This window comes from Rhinolophus sinicus, linkage group LG12, assembly GCF_036562045.2.
Source record: "Rhinolophus sinicus isolate RSC01 linkage group LG12, ASM3656204v1, whole genome shotgun sequence".
In the NCBI taxonomy this organism is placed as follows: domain Eukaryota; kingdom Metazoa; phylum Chordata; class Mammalia; order Chiroptera; family Rhinolophidae; genus Rhinolophus; species Rhinolophus sinicus.
The window spans coordinates 31,382,854-31,402,035 of record NC_133761.1 but is presented as its reverse complement, the minus strand read 5'-3'; the positions used below and the strand labels follow the sequence as shown (position 1 = coordinate 31,402,035).

Here is a 19,182-nt window from a genome sequence, read left to right as displayed (position 1 = left end):
CTATTTTTAAATTTTTTTGAGGATCATCCACAATGTTTTCAATAGAGGCTGCATTAGTTTACATTTCCACCAACAGTATGCAAGTGTTCCTTTTTCTCCACATCCTCACCCACACTTGTTATTTTTTTGTTTTTGATAATAGCCATTCTAACAGGTGTGAGGTGATATCTCATTGTGGTTTTGATGTTTATTTCCCTGATGGTTAGTGAGGTTGAACATCTTTTCATGGGCCTGTTGGTCATCTGTATGTCTTTGGAAAAATGTCTGTTCAGTCCTCTGCCCATTTTTTAATTGGAATTTTTTTTTTAATATTAAGGTGCATAATTTTTATATAGTTTGAATATTAACCCCTTATCAGATGTATGATTTGCAAATATCTTCTCCCACTCAGTAGATTTCCTTTTCCTTTTGTTGCTGGTTTTCTGTGCTATGCAAATGCTTTTTATTTTCATATAACCTATTTGTTTATTTTTGCTTTTGTTGCCCTTATTGGAAAGACTGATCAAAAAAAACACTGCTAAAACTGATGTCAAGGAGCCTACTGCGTGTGTTTTTTGTAGGAGTTTTATGGTTTCAGGTCTTAAATTCAAGTCTTTAATTCATTTTTAATTTATTTTTATATATGTTGTACGAAAATGTTCTAATTTTATTTTTTTGTATGTAGCAGTTCAGTTTTCCCATCACCATTTATTGAAGAGACTGTTTTTTTCCCCAGGGTATATTCTTGCCTCCTCTGTCATATATTAATTGATCAAATATGTATGGCTTTATTTCTGGGCTCTCTATTCTATTCCTTTGATTTATGTGTGTTTTCAAGTCAGTACCATACACTTTTTTTTTGGGGGGGGGGAAGGGGAACAGGACTTTATTGGGGAACAGTATGTACTTCCAGGACTTTTTTCTAAGTCCAGTTGTTGTCCTTTCAATCTTAGTGTGGAGGGTGCCGTTCAACTTCAAGTTGTTGTCCTTTCAGTCTTAGTTGTGGAGGGTGCAGCTCAGCTCCACGTCCAGTTGCCATTGCTAGTTGCAGGGAGCACAGCCCACCATCCCTTGCAGGAGTCGAACTGGCAACCTTGTGGTTGAGAGGACACACTCCAACCAACTGAGCCATCCGGGAACTCAGCGGCAGCTCAGCTCAAGGTGCCGTGTTCAATTTTAGTTGCAGGGGGCAGAGCCCACCATCCCTTGCAGGACTCGAGGAATCGAACTAGCAGCCTTGTGGTTGAGAACCTGCACTCCAACCAACAACTGAGCCATCCAGGAGACAGCTCAGCTCAAGGTGCCGTGTTCAATCTTAGTTGCAGGGGGCAGAGCCCACCATCCCTTGCGGGACTCAAGGAATTGAACTGGCAACCTTGTGGTTGAGAGCCCACTGGCCCATGTGGGAATCGAACCAGCAGCCTTCGGAGTTAGGAGCACGGAGCTCTAACCACGTGAGCCACTGACCGGCCCCAATACCATACACTTTTTGACTATGAAATTTTTGTAGTAAAGTTTGAAGCCAGGGAGTATGATATCTTCAGCTTTATTCTTCTTTCTCAAGATTGTTTTGTCTCTTCAAGGTATTTTGAGGTTCCATAAAAATTTTAGGATTATTTATTTATTGTTCATTGAAAAACGCCATTGGTACTTTGATAGGGATTGTTTTGAATTTTCTATTGCCTTGGTTAGTACGGACATTTTAACAATATTAATTCTTCCAATCCATCCATGAGTCCATGAGTGCATGGTATATCAGTCCTCTTTTTTTTTTTTTTTTTGGTCATCTTCAATTACTTTCTTCATTGTCATATAGTTTCCAGAGTACAAATCTTTTACCTCTTTGTTTAAATTTATTCCTAGGTATTTTATTCCTTTTGATGCAGCTATAAATGTGTTTGTTTCCTTCATTGCTCTTTCTGATAGTTTGTTATTAATGTATAGAAATTCAACCAATTTCTTTATATTAATTTTGTATCTTGCAACTTACTGAATACATTTCTTTATTTTAACAGTTTTTTTGGTGGAGTCTTTAGGATTTTCTGTATATAATATAATGTCATCTGCAGACAGTGACAGTTTTACTTTTCTTTCCAATTTTGATACCTTTTATTCCTTTATCTTACCTGATTGCTGTGGCTAGGACTTCTAATAATATATTGAATAAAAGTGGTGAAAGTGGGCATCCTTGTCTTGTTCCTGATCTTAGAGGAAAAGCTTTTATCTTTTTACTGTTGAGTGTGATGTTAGCTGTGGGTTTGCCATTTATGGCCTTTATTATATCGTGATACATTCCCTCTATACCCACTCTGTTGAGAGTTTTTATCATAAATGGATGTTAATGTTATCCTTTTTCTGCATCTATTGAAATGATCATAGATTTGTATCCTTCATTTTGTTAATGACGTGTATGAATTTGCAGATGTCAAAGCATCTTTGCATCCCTGGAATAAATCCCACTTGGTTATGGTGTGCAATGCTTTCAATGTTTTAGTAAATTTTGTTTGCTTATATTTTGTTGAGAATTTTTGCATCTGTGTTCATCAGGGATATTGGCCTGTAATTTTATCTTTTTGTAGTGTCTTTGTCTGGTTTTGGTGTCAGGATAAATGCTGGCCTTGTAAAATGACTTTGGAAACATTTTTTTCCTCATCAAATTTTTGGAACTATTTGTGAAAGATAAGTATCAACTCTTCTTTAAATGTTTGGTAGAAGTCACCTGTGAGGCCATCTGGTCCTGGACTTTAGTTTTTTGAGAGTTTCTGAATTACTGATTCAATTTCATTACTTGTAAGCAGTCTATTCAGGTTTTCTATTTCTTCATCATTTAGTGTTGGAAGGTTGTGTGTTTCTAGGATTTTTTTCATTTCTTCTAGGTTTTCCAATTTGTTGGTGTATAATTGTAGTATTCGCTTATGATGCTTTATGTTTCTGTGATGTCAGTTGTAACTTCTTTTTTCTTTTCCGATTTTATTTATTTGGACCCTCTCTATTTTTTTTCCTGATGAGCCTGGCGTAAGGTTTATCAATTATGTTTATCTTTTCAAAGAACCAGTTCTTAGTTTCATTGATCTAGTCTATTGTTGTTTTTACTCTCTATTTCATTTATTTACACTCTGTTCTTTATTATTTCCTTTCTTCTGTGAACTTGGGTTTCATTTTTTCTTTTTCTAGTTCCTTTATGTGTAAAGTTAGATTGTTCATTTGAGATTTTTCTTGTTTCTTGAAGTAGGCCTGCATCACTATGATCTTCCTTCTTAGAATTGCTTTTGCTGCACCCCATAGATTTTGGAAAGTAGTGTTTCCATTTTCACTTGTCTGAAGATTTTTTTTTAAATTTCCTCTTTGATTTCTTCATTGACCCATTGGTCGTTCAGTACATGTTGTTTCGTCTCCCAAATGTTTGTTTTTTCCAGTTTTCTTCTTGTAACTGATCCTTAGTTTCATACCATTGTGGATGGAAAAGATGCTTGATATGATTTCAGTCTTGAATTTATTGAGACTTGTTTTGTGGCCTCACATGTGATCGATCCTGGAGAATGTTCCTTAAGCACTTGAAAAGAAGGTGTCTTCTGCTGTTTGGGGATGAAATGTTCTGTATATGTCTATTAAGTTCATTTGATATAATGTGTCTTTTAAGGCCAGTGTTTCCTTACTGATTTTCTGTTAGGTGATCTACTTATTGATATAAGTGTGGTATTAAAGACCCCTAATACTATTGTAGTACTGTCAATTTATTTCTTTATATCTGTTAATATTTGCTTTTTATAGTTTGGTACTTCTATTTTGTGTGCATATATATTTATGAATATTATATCCTTTTCTTGGATTGACCCCTTTATCATTATATAATGCCCTTCTTTGTCTTTTGTTATAGTCTTTTTTGTCAAAGTCTATTTTCTCTGAGATAGTATTGCTACCCCAGCTTTGTTTCCATTTCCCGCTACATGAAATATCTTTTTCAATCCCTTTCAGTCTGTGTGTATCTTTAAATCTGAAGTGACTGTCTTGTAGGCAGCATATAGATGTGTCTTTTTTTTTTAATCCATTCAGCCACTCTGTCTTTTGATTGGAGCATTAAATCTATTTACATTTAAAGTAATTATTGATAGATATGTACTTACTGCCATTTTATTATTTGTTTTTGGTTGTTTTTGTGGTTTTTCTCTGTTTTTTCTTCTCATGGTATCTTCCTTTGTGTTTTGATGTTTCTTCTAGTGTTATTTTTTTATTTTTATTTTTATTTTTTTTTTTGGTTCCTTTCTCTTATATGTGTCTCGGTATATTGTAAGATTTTGTTTGTTGTTACCATGAGGCTCATAAATATCGATGTATATAGCAGTCTATTTTAAGCTGACAGACATTTATGTTCTAGTGACTTCTAAAAGCACTACATTTTTACTATCCTGCCATTGTATGTTTTATGTCATATTTGACATCTTTTTATTTTATATATCCCCTAACTACTATAGTTATAGTTGATTTTACTACTTTTGTCTTTTAACTTTGGTATTGTTTTTGTAAGTGGCTGATCTGCTTTTACTATATATTTTTCATTGTCAATGAGATTTTATTAATTTATCTCTTTTCTTATTTCTAATTATGATTATTTTCTTTTCCACTTAAAGAGGAGCCTTTAACATTTCTTGTAAGTCCAATTTAGTAGTGATGAACTCCTTTAGCTTTTGCATTTCTGCAAAGTTCCTTCTCTCTCTTTCAATTCTGAAGGATAAACTTGCCATGTAGAGTATGCTTGGTTGTATGTTTTTTTCTTTCAGCATTTTAAATACATTCTACCATTCCTTTATGGCCTGCAAAATTTCAGCTGAAAATCCACAGATAGCCTTACAGAGTTCCCCATGTATGTGACTAGTTTTGTTTTTCTTGCTACCTTTATAATTCTCCTTTTTTCAGTTAAATTTATTGGGGTGACATCAGTAAGTAAAATTAGGTAGGTTTCAAGTGTACAATTCTATAATACATCATCTATATATTGCATTGTGTGTTCACCACTCAAAGTCAGTTCTCCTTTCATCACTATATATTTGATCATGTTTACCCTCTTCTGCCACCTCCTCCCCCCTTACCCTCTGATAACCACTAAACTATTGTCTGTTTCTATGAGTTTTTATTTGCTTGTTTGTCCTCTTCATTTGTTGCTTTTAGTTTTATATCCCACATATGAGTGAAAACATTGGCACTCGACTTTTTCTGTCTGGCTTATTTTGCTTAGCATGATAATTTCAAGATCTGCTCTTTATCTTTAACTTTTGCCATTTTAATTATAACATGTTAGTGTGGATCTCTTTGGGTTCATCTTGTTTGGGACTGTGTATGCTTCCTGGACTGGATTTCTGTTTCCTTCCCCAAGTTAGGAAAGTTTTCAGCCATTCTTTCTTCAAATAAGTTTTCCGCTCTTTTCTCTCTTCTCCTTCTGGGAGCCCTGTAATTTGAAGGTTGGTAAACTTGATGTTATCACAGCAGTCGCTTAAGAGATCCTCATTTTTTCAATTATTTTTTTCTTTTTGCTGTTCTAATTTGGTGATTTCTATTATTCTGTCTTCCAAATCCCTGGTCCATTTTTCTGTATCATCTAATCTGCTATTGATTCTATCTAGTGTATTTTTCATTTCAGTTACTGATTTCTTTTTTTCTCCCTGTTTTTCTTATATTTTCTCTTTTTGATGGTCTCACTTTGTTCCTCCATTCTTCTCCCATGTTTGGTGAGCATCCTTTATGACCATTAGTTTGAACTCTTTATCAGAATTACTTATCACCACTTCATTATGGTTTTTGGGAGAGGGGGTTATCTTGTTCTTTTGTTTGGAACATATTCCTTTGTCTCATTTTGTTTGACTTTCTGTGTTTGTTTCTACAAATTAGGCAAAGTAGCTACTTCTGGTCTTCAAGGAGTGGCCTTTGTGTAGAAGCAACCCCTATGTAGACTGCATGTCTACATGGCAGGCTGGCTTGGAACTGAAGTGGTGCAGACCACTTAGTTCCCCATATGCACTTTGTCCAGGTGCCTTGGCAGGATGGCTGGAGTCAGAGCAGGCATGGACAAATGGGGGGGGGGGGCCAGGGTGCTCCATGCCAAAACCACCTTGGTGGGATTGCTGGATATGGAGTGGGCACAGGTGGGATGGGGGTTCCCTGGGCGTGCCACACCCACAGGCCACCCTCACAGGACAGCTGGAGCTGGAGTGGGCTTGGGGGCTTCCAGGGTGTACCATACCCAAGCTGCCTTTGTGGGACAGCTGCAGCTGGAGCAGGTGCAGGCTGGGGAGAAGTGCCAGGGCATGCCACTTCAGGGTCACTTTGGTGGGACAGCTGGCGTAAGCTCAGACTGGGGGTGTTCCCAGGGCAGGTTGCACCAGTACCCCCTTAGCAAGATGGCTGGATTGAGTGCAGGTGAAGGGGGCCCCAGAGCATGCCACATGGGGACCATCTTAGCAGGTCTCCTGGAGCTGGGACGGGCACAGACAGCCAAGGGTACACTGGGGCAGCCTTGGCAGGCTGGCAACAGTAACTGGACTGTGCTTTTGCCCCCGCTATTAAGGTTGAAGAGGAACGTAAAAATGGCCCTCGTCCACACCTCCAGTCCCATAGAGAGAGTTCCAGCAGTTCTTTACCTGTCTGACAGATGCTCTAAGATTAGTAAATGGATTTTCTTCACATATAGTCTAGGTGCCCTTTAAGCCACTGTGTTTTCACTGTGCCTGAGGGTGGGTGAGTCTGCACACATACCCCTCAGTGATATCCCTCCCTACTGTAGGTAACTATCTTAAGGGTAGGGTTACTGTTGTTATTGTGTCTCCATCTTTCTATGTGATCTCTCTGTTGTTTGTTGCGCAAAAGCTGTTCAGTCAGTCCTCATTTCTTTTCCAGGAAGAATTGTTCTATATAGATGAATATTCAGTGTGTCTGTAGAAGGAGAGGAGTTCAGGGTCTTCTTACACTGGCATCTTGGACCCTATCAGAAACTGAAACAGCTTGTAGCCGGAAAATAATGCAGTTCTCAAAAAATGATGGGGATGTAGCAAAAGAATACAGGAACCAACTTGAAGGGGTTCCCAGTGGCCAAAGTTGGTTCAATTTAAGCAACATAGTAAATAATGATACTATAAGATTATAATCCACAAAATAAAATAAATATCCATGAGTCCATACTGATATAAATAATTGAACTAATAAATGAGGTAGAAAGGACAGCTCTTTTTATCTTACAATACTAATTAATAAATATTGGAAAATAAGAGCAATAGGAAATCAACATTATGAAGCCCCACAGTAGTAACTGTTGCATTCAAGAACCATTGATGGATGCTAACATTAATGGGTGAAGTTTACCGTAAAAAAGGATACTTGTATAATCTCCAAGTGTCTCCCCACAGATATTTATTATTTACAAATGCCAACTTTACAGTGGCAAAAGCTGGCAGACACCACCACTTTAGCCATGTAATCAGCGTTAACATTACCAGTAATAAAACATCAATATCACTTTCCCAAATATGATGCACTGAGAATAACATCATTTCTCTGGTATTCTTGCCACTAGTGAGAAAACATTAGTAAACACAAATTGAGAGATAGTCTGCAAAATAATTGGCCTGGACTATTCTTGATTATCAAGGTCATGAAAGACAAAGAAAGCTAGAGGATCTGTCATAGACTAAGAAGACTAAGACTTGACCACTAAATTCAGTGGAGATCCTAGGTTGGATCCTGGACCAGACAAAGGACATTCATGGGGAAAATGGCAAAACTTAAGATCTGTAGATTACTTAATAGTATTATATCAATGTGAATTTTATGATTTGTACTATTTATACAGTATTTGTACTATGGTTACGTAGCTGGGTGAAGGTGTATGGGAACTCTGACTTTTGCGACTTGGGTAGGTCTAATGTTATTTCAAAATTAAAAATATTTGTATGGGTTTTGTTTTTTGTTTTTTTTGTTTGTTTGTTTGTTTGTTTTTGTTTTTAGAAGAAGGGAACTTGGAATACATGACTTCTAAAATCTCTTCCATCTAGTCTTACTGTTCTACAATACAGTGATGCAAATGAAGAGTGACAGATTTAAGTACTTTTATTTTCTGTCTGTCAATTAAGAAATATATTGAGACTACTGAAAATAGGATCAGATTCTAAACTGTCAATTCAGTTCAGTGGAGTATGTCCTGAATAGCTACTGTTGTGCCCAGTACTCTACTGAGTAAGATGGTCCTTGCCTCCAAGATGATCATAGTCTGCTGGAGCTTGAAAATGATGTGGTGATCTTCCCTGTCAATCACTTAGATTACTAAGGTCTCTCTTCCTTGATGTTTTAAAATAATGCAGTTGGATAAAATAGTATGGAAATTGGTAAGTGTTGTATACCTATCCAAGAGAGTAAGAGCCACCAAGGTGGCCGCAAGATTTTTCAGTCTGGGTGCTTGATGAGATAATGGTAAGTATTAATTCAGCTAAGCAACCTAGGGGGCTTTTGGTATTAAACACTTAGTGTATGAGGGACCAATAGGGCATTCACATTAAGATGCCACCAGAAATCACTAGTAAACACAAACTCAGAGAGATTCTGCAAAAGTTGGCCTGGACTATTCAAGAGTATAAAGGGCATGAAAGACAAAGCTATAGGGTCTGCCATAGACTTAAGGAGATTGACAACTAAATTCAGTGGGGACCTTAGGTTGGATCCTGGACCAGAAAAAAGTCATTAGTGGGGAAAATGGCAAAACTTAAGATCTGTAGATTACTTAATATTATTATATCAATGTGAATTTTATGATTCCAGTATTTGTACTATGGTTACATAGCTGAGTGAAGGTATGGTGGGAACCCTCATAATTGGATATTTCATTGTAGGGTAGTATGAAGAGGGGTGTATTTGAAAATAAAGAGTATATAATTCTGACATTCCCTTAGTGTTCATTTACTGTATGATTGTATTGCATTAAGCTTGTACTTTCATAATCCGGTTATGACAAATCACTGAATAATGAATTGGTATGTTTCATTTAGCAGATATTTACTGTTGAGAAGTTTTAACTTTCAGGAAATGTAATGCAGTTAAGCCAGGAAGTTATGACTTATGTTCTAAACTCCGTTAATAAAGATGATTTTTGATATGTGGGTATTTGGTGGCCTGTTTCTATTTTCTTTATTCTCTGTTTAATTTTTATTCTTTAAATAAAGTGTAGCTTTGAACCCAGAAAAATGTGTAAATGAAGTGGAAGTCTTAATGCCACAATGTATTTGATGAAAAATTTTAAGAAATTTTCACCATTGTAATTTGTGACAAGTCTTAGCCCTAACACTTTTGTGGGCATCATGTCTTCTGTGGAAGATTAAAAGTTGTGTATCTTATTTCTGCAGTAGGAACATACAGCATATATGATGTTTTTAGGTCCACAGAATTGAAAAGTCAATGTGGGTACTGTACTTTGAAAAGTGTATACTGTCAGTCTAAGGTGTTTTTTAATCTTTCATCTCTTTTAAGGATCAAATATCCTTAGAAAAATAAGCCATGGGCATTACAAACGTGGCCTGGTGAAATTCAATATTTACAATGACAATTCAGAATATGAGCTCCTTGGGAGAAAGTTAACCCACCACTCTAACTTTGCATCCAAATATCTTAAAGTGTGCCATTGGTTTTATGAAAAGGTTTTGATCTACACTTCTAGTTTAAGTTCAAAAGAAAACCTACATTTTAAAGTGTATTCCTTTTCTGGGTATATTTACTTTGAACTACAGCATATAGTTTTTCTCATAAATCTAACCTGCCACTATCTGTTTTTAAGACTTTGTAAACTTCAAGTGGTTATGATGTGTGAAGTTTGGATTAAACTAAAATTTTTAGAAAACACATGTTATATATTTTGATTGTTTTGATTTTAACGTGGGCCAGTCAAAAACTTGAGTGTCTAGCAAAGTAATATACTATACTTTTACTGTAAGAAATCACAGAAAATTGCCCTTTCTCATCATGTTAACAATAGACAAATGAAGCAGCTGTTTTTATTCTTAATGTAGTTGTTTGAAAAACTTGCACAATTTAATGAAAATGTCTCTACTCATAAAACTTAAAATGCTCACACATGGAAAAAGTCATAATGTTTTGGCAAATATTGCTTTGTTAGGAATGTGAATAAGGTATACCTGCTTCATAACTAGAATTCTAGAGAAATGGCATAAAACTGTGGGGGAAAGCCAACTGAAAAAGAAGATTCTGACAAAGGATGAATTAATGACCTTAGAAAAGATGATTCTTGCGCAAACATATTTTTTGAAATGAAAGAATTATAATATATACCCCTCTCCATTTCTTTTTTGTTTCTTCAGGCATAATTCTTGGGTCATCATTTCTACTCAATATAAACGATTTTCTCCTTAAAACAAGTCTCAAAGAAAGAAGTCGGATTCTGATAGGACCATGTTGTGCTACTGCCAATCTGGAAGCTAAGTGGTGTAAACACAGTGGCAATCCCGGCCCAGAACAGTCCATACCAAAAATATCTATCGACTTGAGAGGAGGTCTGCTACAGGTCTGTGGGGATTGGCCACATTTTTCCCATAAGTTTTTAACTAGCCTTTGTTCCGTTTTTAACTCTTAGTAAATTTTAAATCTTGATGTGGTGAGAAAGGGTATTGTCAGATTGCTGTCTTATTAAACATTTTTAACAGCTTTATTGAGATATAATTCACAGACCATGCAATTCACCTAATTAGAGTGCACAATTCACTGTTTTTTTAGTACATCCACTGAGTTGTGTGGTCAGCACTACAATCCATTTCACTCCATTTTAGAACATTTTCACATACACACACTCCCCAAATCCTGTATCCATTTGCATTTGTTCCCCATTACCCTCTAATCCCCTCTCCAGGCACAGGCAACCACTAATCTGTTTTCTGTCTACATATCTGACTTTTCTGGACATTTCATGTAAAAATGTGGTGGTGGTTTGTGAGTGGCTTCTGTCACTTAGCACAGTGTTTTCAATGTTCATCCATGTTTTAGCAGGTGCCAGTACTTCATTCATTTTTATGGCCAAATAATATTCCACTATATGGATATACCATATTTTGATTATCCTTTCAACTGATGGACATTTGGGTTCTTTCCATGTTTGACTTAAGAATAACGCTGCTATGAACATTTGTGTACAAGCTTTTTCATGGACATATGTTTTCATTTCTCTTGGATATATGACTAGGAATGGAATTGCTGGGTAATTAAACTTTTTTCTAATATGTAGACTTTTCTAATTGCCAAGTAGTCTACCTGTGTCAATGACAGTGTCATCAGCAATATATAAGAACGTTTTCTTAATGGCAGATTCCTTAGATTAAATTATGATGCTATTGACTAACACTTGACACATTGCAACCTTTTATGCATTTCATTTAGAGCCAAGTATAGAATGTGTGAGGGTATTCAACTTATTTCTTGATAACTTTCTACTTGGGTAGATTTGAATGTATTCTTTATATGAGTTGATGTCCCCCAAATTTGACACACACAAAAAAAAAACTTGAGAAATTCACAATTACAGACAATGGAAATGACTAATTTGTTAGTAATGGAGGCTTATTATATATAAATTTCTTGTTTTCATCAAAAACTTGTGTTGCCTCAACTTATTCATCAGTTTTCTTACTGGCACAGAGCTAGATGTGGGGGGATCCTAATAACTTACTGCTTTGTACTGCTGGAAATTGTGCACATCTATCAGAAATCTTCATATATTTAACAATAAGCATGTAATTTTGTATTGTTTTATCAAGAATATTAATTGTATTAGCATTTTTTTCAAGGCAGCAGAGTAACTCCACATTAAAAACAATAAGAGCAAAACTAAAGTATATCATTTCTACATCATAAATTTACTGACTGTCTCTTAATAATTTAAAGGCTAGAGCACAGTGTTCAACTCCCCAGCTTGATTTTTCACCGACCTCTGTTTTTCCAGAGCCAACAAAAAAACAGTATTGGTAAAAACAAAAGTAGACTTAACATCATATCTCTTACCTTTACGTCTGAGCTGCCTTAAATCCAGACAGCAGAACCTAAGCCTGGGGTTCAAATTTAGCCACAGGTATAGGGTTATTCTTTTCTACCTCTGTGTATTCTTTTTTCTTTTCTGTGTTATATGGTTTTCCTAGAATTAATGGTTGCATTGCCTTTATCCAATTATTCAGAGAAATTTAATATTGAAATTTTGAGCCCTCTGAAATTATTATTACCCATTGGTCAGACTTTTATTATAGATTAATATTCTTCACATGCAGAAAGTGGGAACTTCATTCTCTCTATTAGAAGAAACACCAAGACCTTTGTTCTGAAACTCTACGGTAGCTCCTGTGCAGTTGATTCTCAGGGTGTAGAATACTGTGTGTTTGTACATTTTCACTCAACACAGAAGTTGGGAGCCTTCTGAGTTCAGATTCATTTAGCATCTTCCCTATCTTTTTCTCTTAAAAATAAAAGTGCAAAGAAAAGAACCCTATAATCAAGATGTGTTTATTTAATCTCATGACAAAATGTAGAAAGCTATTCTACAAGGTTACTATTGCTTTATTAACATTTTGGCCTAGAGGATCTCCATCGCCTTCTCTCATACTGCAAATAGATGTTCTTTTCCCTCTTAGCTAAGTTAATTAATAAACATTACCTCATATTAACATAATTTCATCATTAATTCAGCATTTAAAATTGATCATTATTCACATGGTATAATTGATTTTCTTTCTTTTTCTTAAGATTTTTTTTTTTATTGGGAGAAGGGGAACAGGACTTTATTGGGGAACAGTGTGTACTTCCAGGACTTTTTTCCAAGTCAAGTTGTCCCTTCCGTCTTAGTTGTGGAGGGCGCAGCTCAGCTCCAGGTCCAGTTGCCATTGCTAGTTGCAGGGAGCACAGCCCACCATCCCTTGCGGGAGTCGAGGAATTGAACTGGCAACCTTGTGGTTGAGAGCCTGCACTCCAACAAACTCAGCCATTCAGGAGGCAGCTCAGCTCAAGGTGCCATGTTCAATCTTAGTTGCAGGGGCGCTGCCCACCATCCCTTGCGGGACTTGAGGAATTGAACTGGCAACCTTGTGGTTGAGAGCCCCCGCGCTCCAACCAACAACTGAGCCATCTGGGAGGCAGCTCTGTTCAAGGTGCCGTGTTCAATCTTAGTTGCAGGGGGCAGAGCCCACCATCCTTTGCGGGACTCGAGCAATTGTACTGGCAACCTTGTGGTTGAGAGCCCACTGGCCCATGTGGGAATCGAACCAGCAGCCTTCAGAGTTAGGAGCATGGAACTCTAACCGCCTGAGCCACTGGGCTGGCCCGATTTTCTTGTTTTTATATATTTACTCAAGTAATAGAATTATCTCCCATAATAGGTCAATTACTTCTTAAAAATTATAGCTAAGTTATTGTCAGTAATTAAATTGAACATAATTGTAGTCATGCATTAATTCAAATATGATTGTACCTAATTATCTTCATGAAATGTTTGTATTTAAAAGCCACTAAAATTTTTCATATAATTTTAAAGGTTTTCTGGGGTCAAGAACATTTGAATTGTTTAGTTCTTCTACATGAATTACTCAATGGATACCTTAATGAGGAGGGAAATTTTGAAGTGCAAGTTTCTGAAGCAGTGCCACATATGCCCTCTCCTGTGGAAAAGAATCAAATGTCCAAAAGTGAACAAAGTTCAGATGACCTACGGACAGGTCTATTTCAGTATATACGTGATGCTGGTAAGTAACTATAGCTTCAGTGTGTGTGTGTTAGTGTTAACTGCACATTCACTAAAGGATAACACAACAAGATGACTTCAGAAGTGCATTAATATGTGCGGTACGAAAATACTATATTGCCAATCAGACTCTCTTCAGAAAAAATTCTTGCTTTTTCCTGTATCAAACAGTATAAAAATGACCAAACAGCTTCTTTATATATTTTTCTTTTATTTTCATCAATTTTTCTTGCTCTCATAAACCAGCATGTTTCCCTTCAAAAGCATACAATTAATTTTACTTTCATTTAACAGAACCTTTAAAAACGCCTGGCGTTTATGAAGTCTTGTTTTACAATGAAACCGAAGATAGCCCAGGGATGATGTTATGGAGATATCCAGAACCTCGAGTGCTCACCCTTGTACGGATAACTCCTGTGCCCTTCAACACCACCGAGGATCCAGATATTAGCACAGCAGACCTTGGTGATATGCTGCAGGTATGTAATGACTATTCATCTTAAAATAAAAACATGGTGGGAAAGTGCTCTTGAGCTACTAGGAAAGATGTTTGGAGCATACCTATTTTTTTTCCATCAATTGAGTCTATTGATGAAGAGAAATATACATATAGATGTATATACATACACAAACACACAAAGCATTTTAAAATATGAGAATAATATAATTCAGATTCATGGTACATGGTAGTTTGGAGAGTTCTCAATTCTACTCTTTGTCCTGTTGTAGGCAGGGTACATGGTCACTAACTGTAATAAGACAAACAGGTGTCATTCTGTTCACCACACATTTTTTGTGTGCCTACCATGTGCTCACAACTCTTAAGCATTTCTAGAACTGCTCCATGAAATAAAGTATGTCCACATGAAGCCAGGATGGATGACTCAGTTTTAATTTTCCAGAGTTGAAAATGGTCTTGGGGCCTGAGATAGGCTAATAGGAAAACCATCTAACTGGTGATCATATTCTGTATGATTTTGTGAAAGTTTTTTACTTGTTGGTTCCCTGAGTTTAATGTAAATGTCATTGTGGATATCACTCTATTATCGTTCTACTTATTAATATTCTGTGAATCTGAATTTCTCCCAAAATTTGTTTTTCTCTTAGTCTTCCACCTATTACCAGATTACACACCATTCACTTAGAGCCTCGGGGTCGTTCCTGATTGCTCTTTCCCTGATTCTCTGCATCTGATTCATCAACAAGTCCTATCAGTTCTACTTCCAAAATATGTCCCTATTCTATCTATTTCTCTCAGTTTCTACTGGTGCAGCCTGAGTCCTGGCTACCATCTTCTGGTCCTTACTACAGCAGCTTCTTAATTGGTCTCTATAATCCCAGTCTTACCTTCCTGTAATGCATTTTCCAAACAACTAAGGTGATCTTTTAAAAATGTAAATCAGGTCACATCATTCCCCTAAGTTAAAACATGGTGTCTTCCTCTGACACTTAGAACCAAATTCACATATCTTGCTGTGACCCACAGGACCTATGATCTGTCCCTTTTCTACCTCTCTGCCTGCATCTCATGCCAGTCTCCCCACTTCTCACTGTGCTCCAGCCACACCAGCCTCCTTTTTCTCCTTGAGCACACCACTTAAGAGACATTTCTCTTGCGTTCTTCCCATCTTTGTCAGTCAGGTATACCATCTCAAATGTCATATCCTGGTTAGCTCACTACCACTACTTTATTCTGTGTTGCTTTTTTTTTTACTTTCTTCATAGCTCTTATTGCTGTTCACAATTATCGTATGCATTTATTTATTTACTTGCTTATGGTCTTTCCATCTCTACTGTTAGAAAATAACCATATGATTTCACTCGTGTGGGATATAAAATTGAAAGCAACAAATGAACAAGACAAACAAACAGAAACTCATAGACACAGACAACAGTATAGTGGTTACCGAGGGAAAGGGGGGAGGGAGGAAGGTAGAAAAGGGTAAAGGGGGTCAAATATATGGTGACAGAATGAGATTTGACTTTGGGTGATGAACACACAATATAATATAAAGAATTGTACACTTGACACCTGTATAATTTTACTAAACAGTGTTACCCGAGTAAATTTAATTAAAAAAATAATTCTTGTATGTCTTGATCACTAATCTCCAGCCTCTGGTACATAGAGATATTCACTCATTTTTTTAATGACTGCTCTATACTTCTCAAATCAGAGTAATAATATAAATCAGAGAGGTCTAAGGTACATATTAGCATAAGTATGTTCTTATAGAATTGTTTTTTAAATTCTTGATTATAATATATTTAGTCAGATTTTCACCTTCCGAATTGATGACAATGATATGTGTCGTCATTTTGTCAAGTGAACCCAGAGTGTGCAGAACTGTCCAGTTTGCCAAGATGTTGACAGTCTCTTCTTTCTTTTTTTTTCCTTGTCGTGAGAACTTTTAAGATCTGCTTTCTTAGTATTTCTTTGATTTTTAAATCCTCAGATTTGTTTTTCATCCTGTCAAGGTCATATTCATTATTTTCTTATCTATCAGTATTCTTGGATAATTTTTGCTAAATAAAACAGCAATATCTTTGAATCCATTAGACTTGCCTAAATACAGAACATTGGTATTTTCCATCAAAAAGAAAACACTCCTATATCAAAGTTTCAGCATCATGTAAGACTTTCTGATTTGGGGGGTTCATATTTATAGATGAATGTCAATATATTTATTAACATAAATATGATAACGCTTAGTGGTTGTATTATGTCAGTTGTATTAAATAGGGCGTTTAATACTGAGATGTGGACAGAGTTGAAAGATAGGGATGCTGGCCTAAGAGGCAAGTCAAGGTGTCGCCTGCTGTAAACTGAAAAGGACAGCTTGATCCCAGTGCTGGGAAGGAACACCTAGAATCAGCCGCTGGGATGGAAGAACAGAGCAGGCCTGGCGGAAGTTTGCATTGCTGCTGAGTTCTCCACCCAGTCCTTATATAGCAGGTCCTCAAATAATATTTCATTGTAACATTGATGACATGCCATAGGAACACACCTCTTGTTTATGTCAATTCCTAGGGTAAAGTTGGTTTCATTATACATCATTTCACCGTGGTTCCAAGAACCTATGGCCCACGTTATGTGAGGATTTAACTTTTGCCCTGAGTAGGAGCAGAATTTGCCCCAAGGGTCGGGGTGAGCTTTATCTGTGGAAATAACTCTCTGGGTTGCAATCTTAGAACCATACAATTTAATTTCCTTGGAGCTTTGGCAGAAAACAGAAAACATGTTGCATGAATCACAGGTTTGATCCAGTATGATAGTTTTCCCCTGAGTACTTGCAGTGCCAGACCCTGGGCTTCGTCCTGAGATTCAGAGACAGTAAGGCAGTACCTACTCATAAGAAACTCTCTGTCTAGCAGAGAACTTTCTATGGTTGTTTGGATAGAAGAGTCTCCCTAATTTCAGCTTTCAAGGAGAACCTCTAATTGTCAGATCGTTTTCCTGCTATATGGATTATCTCTAGGTCTGTACCAGAGGCGCACCTGAAATACTGAACTCCGATCCTGCATTGCAGGGAGCTTATGAAAAGAAGGCCCTTTATCATAATGCTGTAGTGCTGATAGCGGGGACATTAAAGTCTCAACGGCTGACTCCTTTTCCCCTCCCCTTTTTGGTTTACTAGCTCAGTAACCTTAGTGATCTCCTTGAGCCTTAATTTCCTCAACAGAACTCTGGAGTTAATGTTATTTACATTTCAGAGTTGTCCTGAGAATTAAATGAAATACTATAGTTAAAACAAATACATGCCATACATATAGTGAGCTCTTAATAAATGTTAATTTCCTTCCCTCCACGCCTCCTTTAAAAGCAACTGCCAGGACCACCAAAAGAGCTTCCTAAATGGAATTCCAGCCTTCAGTCCATCTTCCTTCCAAACTGTCCCACTAAGTTCTTAAAGGACAGGTGGATTGTATCACTTCCCTGAGACAAACCTTTAGTGATTCTATCAACCTGCTAGGCTGACCTTGAGAGCCCTCCGTAACCTCTCACCCCCACCCAGCTTTGGGCTTCACTCCCTGACACATGATCTGTGCTCTCCTCGAACTGGCCTATTCAGCATTCCCCAAACCAGCTTGTGACATCCCACTTCCATCCCACTCAGTCTTCATTTGAATCTCTCCTTTCTCTGAAATCCTATTCACACTTCCAGACAGCTCACATACCATCTATTTCACGAAGCCTTTCCTGGACACCAGCTCCAAATATGATACCACCTTCCTCTCTAGTTCTCTAGCACTCATGGCACCACTTTTATGCTATTTCTTACCTTATTCCTCACGTTTTTAACTATGTGTCCATATCTTTTTTTTGTATTTTTAATTAAATTTATTGGGCTGACAATGGTTAGTAAAATTGCATAGTTTTCAAGTATACAGTTCTATAATACATTATCTATATATCATATTGTGTTCTCACCACCCAGAGTCAAAGGAGGTCAAATATATGGTGATGGAAGGAGAAATATGTGTCCATATCTTGTCTCCCTCCTAGATTATAGGTTTCCCAAGGAAATGATCATATCTAATTTGTCATTATGTCCTTTGCAGTATCCACTGCAGTGGAGGTATTCAATAAATATATTGAATGGATGAATGGATGAATGTCATATTCCTATTTTGTATTATTCAAAATTATTACATAGTTTGTCACTATTTTATGGGCTCTTGAATGAGTTTTGGTTTTACAAACTGAATTATGTCAGGATGCATTGTATTATGCTTCAGTGGTATTATCTACCATAAACACACAGTCTAATGTCATTACATTACACAGGCTCTTGGTGAGATCATTGAATGTTCTGCTAAGCCCACTGCCCCCTAGACAGAGGCTTAAATACAAAGATAAGGTAATTTCCTTGGTTGTAGTCCTAAAAACAGAAACAAGCTTAGATGACTTTTTCTTTCAGGACCATTTATTTCATAAAAAAAACTGACCTTATAGAGTTCACTTACACAGAACCCTCAAATTTGTCTCTTTATATACCTTTCTGTGATTCATAATGGGATTTATAAACAGTCTCCCCAAATGACTTTATGGAATTTATTTGGAAAACATGTCTCTAATAGTAAATCAAACTAACCACAGATTCTGAATAAAGACCCTGAAATTAATGTTCACAGAAAGCAAAAGGAGCTTATTTTGTGATCAGTTTATCATCTTGTCATGTTAAATTTTAAGTGTTAGTATATTTAGGATCTGTAAGGTAGAGTAATGCCATCAACCTAGTAGGAATGTTGTGTGGTTTAAATGAGCTTAAAAGTAGGAAATCTCTGGTACTGTGTCTGGCACATACTGAGTTTCCCTCTCTCCTCATTCTATTGTGTACACTGCCTACTGAGGATTCCATTTTGGAAGTACAGCGTTCCCAGATTGTAAAATGTTAATTCATCCTCTGTGGTAGAATTAGTAATGGGTATTTTTAATT

At 36.6% G+C, this 19,182-nt stretch overlaps 1 protein-coding gene across 8 annotated transcripts in view; it reads left to right on the top strand.

Annotated features, from left to right (window-relative positions):
- Positions 1 to 19,182, top strand: part of VPS13B (vacuolar protein sorting 13 homolog B) — a 737,914-nt gene that overhangs the window by 578,579 nt on the left and 140,153 nt on the right. For all 8 annotated transcript variants that reach the window (XM_074316465.1, XM_019757646.2, XM_019757649.2 and 5 more), the window contains exons 37-39: positions 10,329 to 10,531; positions 13,535 to 13,742; positions 14,036 to 14,220. In XM_074316465.1, the coding sequence (XP_074172566.1) occupies positions 10,329 to 10,531; positions 13,535 to 13,742; positions 14,036 to 14,220 (596 nt within the window). The remainder of the gene's footprint in view (positions 1 to 10,328; positions 10,532 to 13,534; positions 13,743 to 14,035; positions 14,221 to 19,182) is intronic.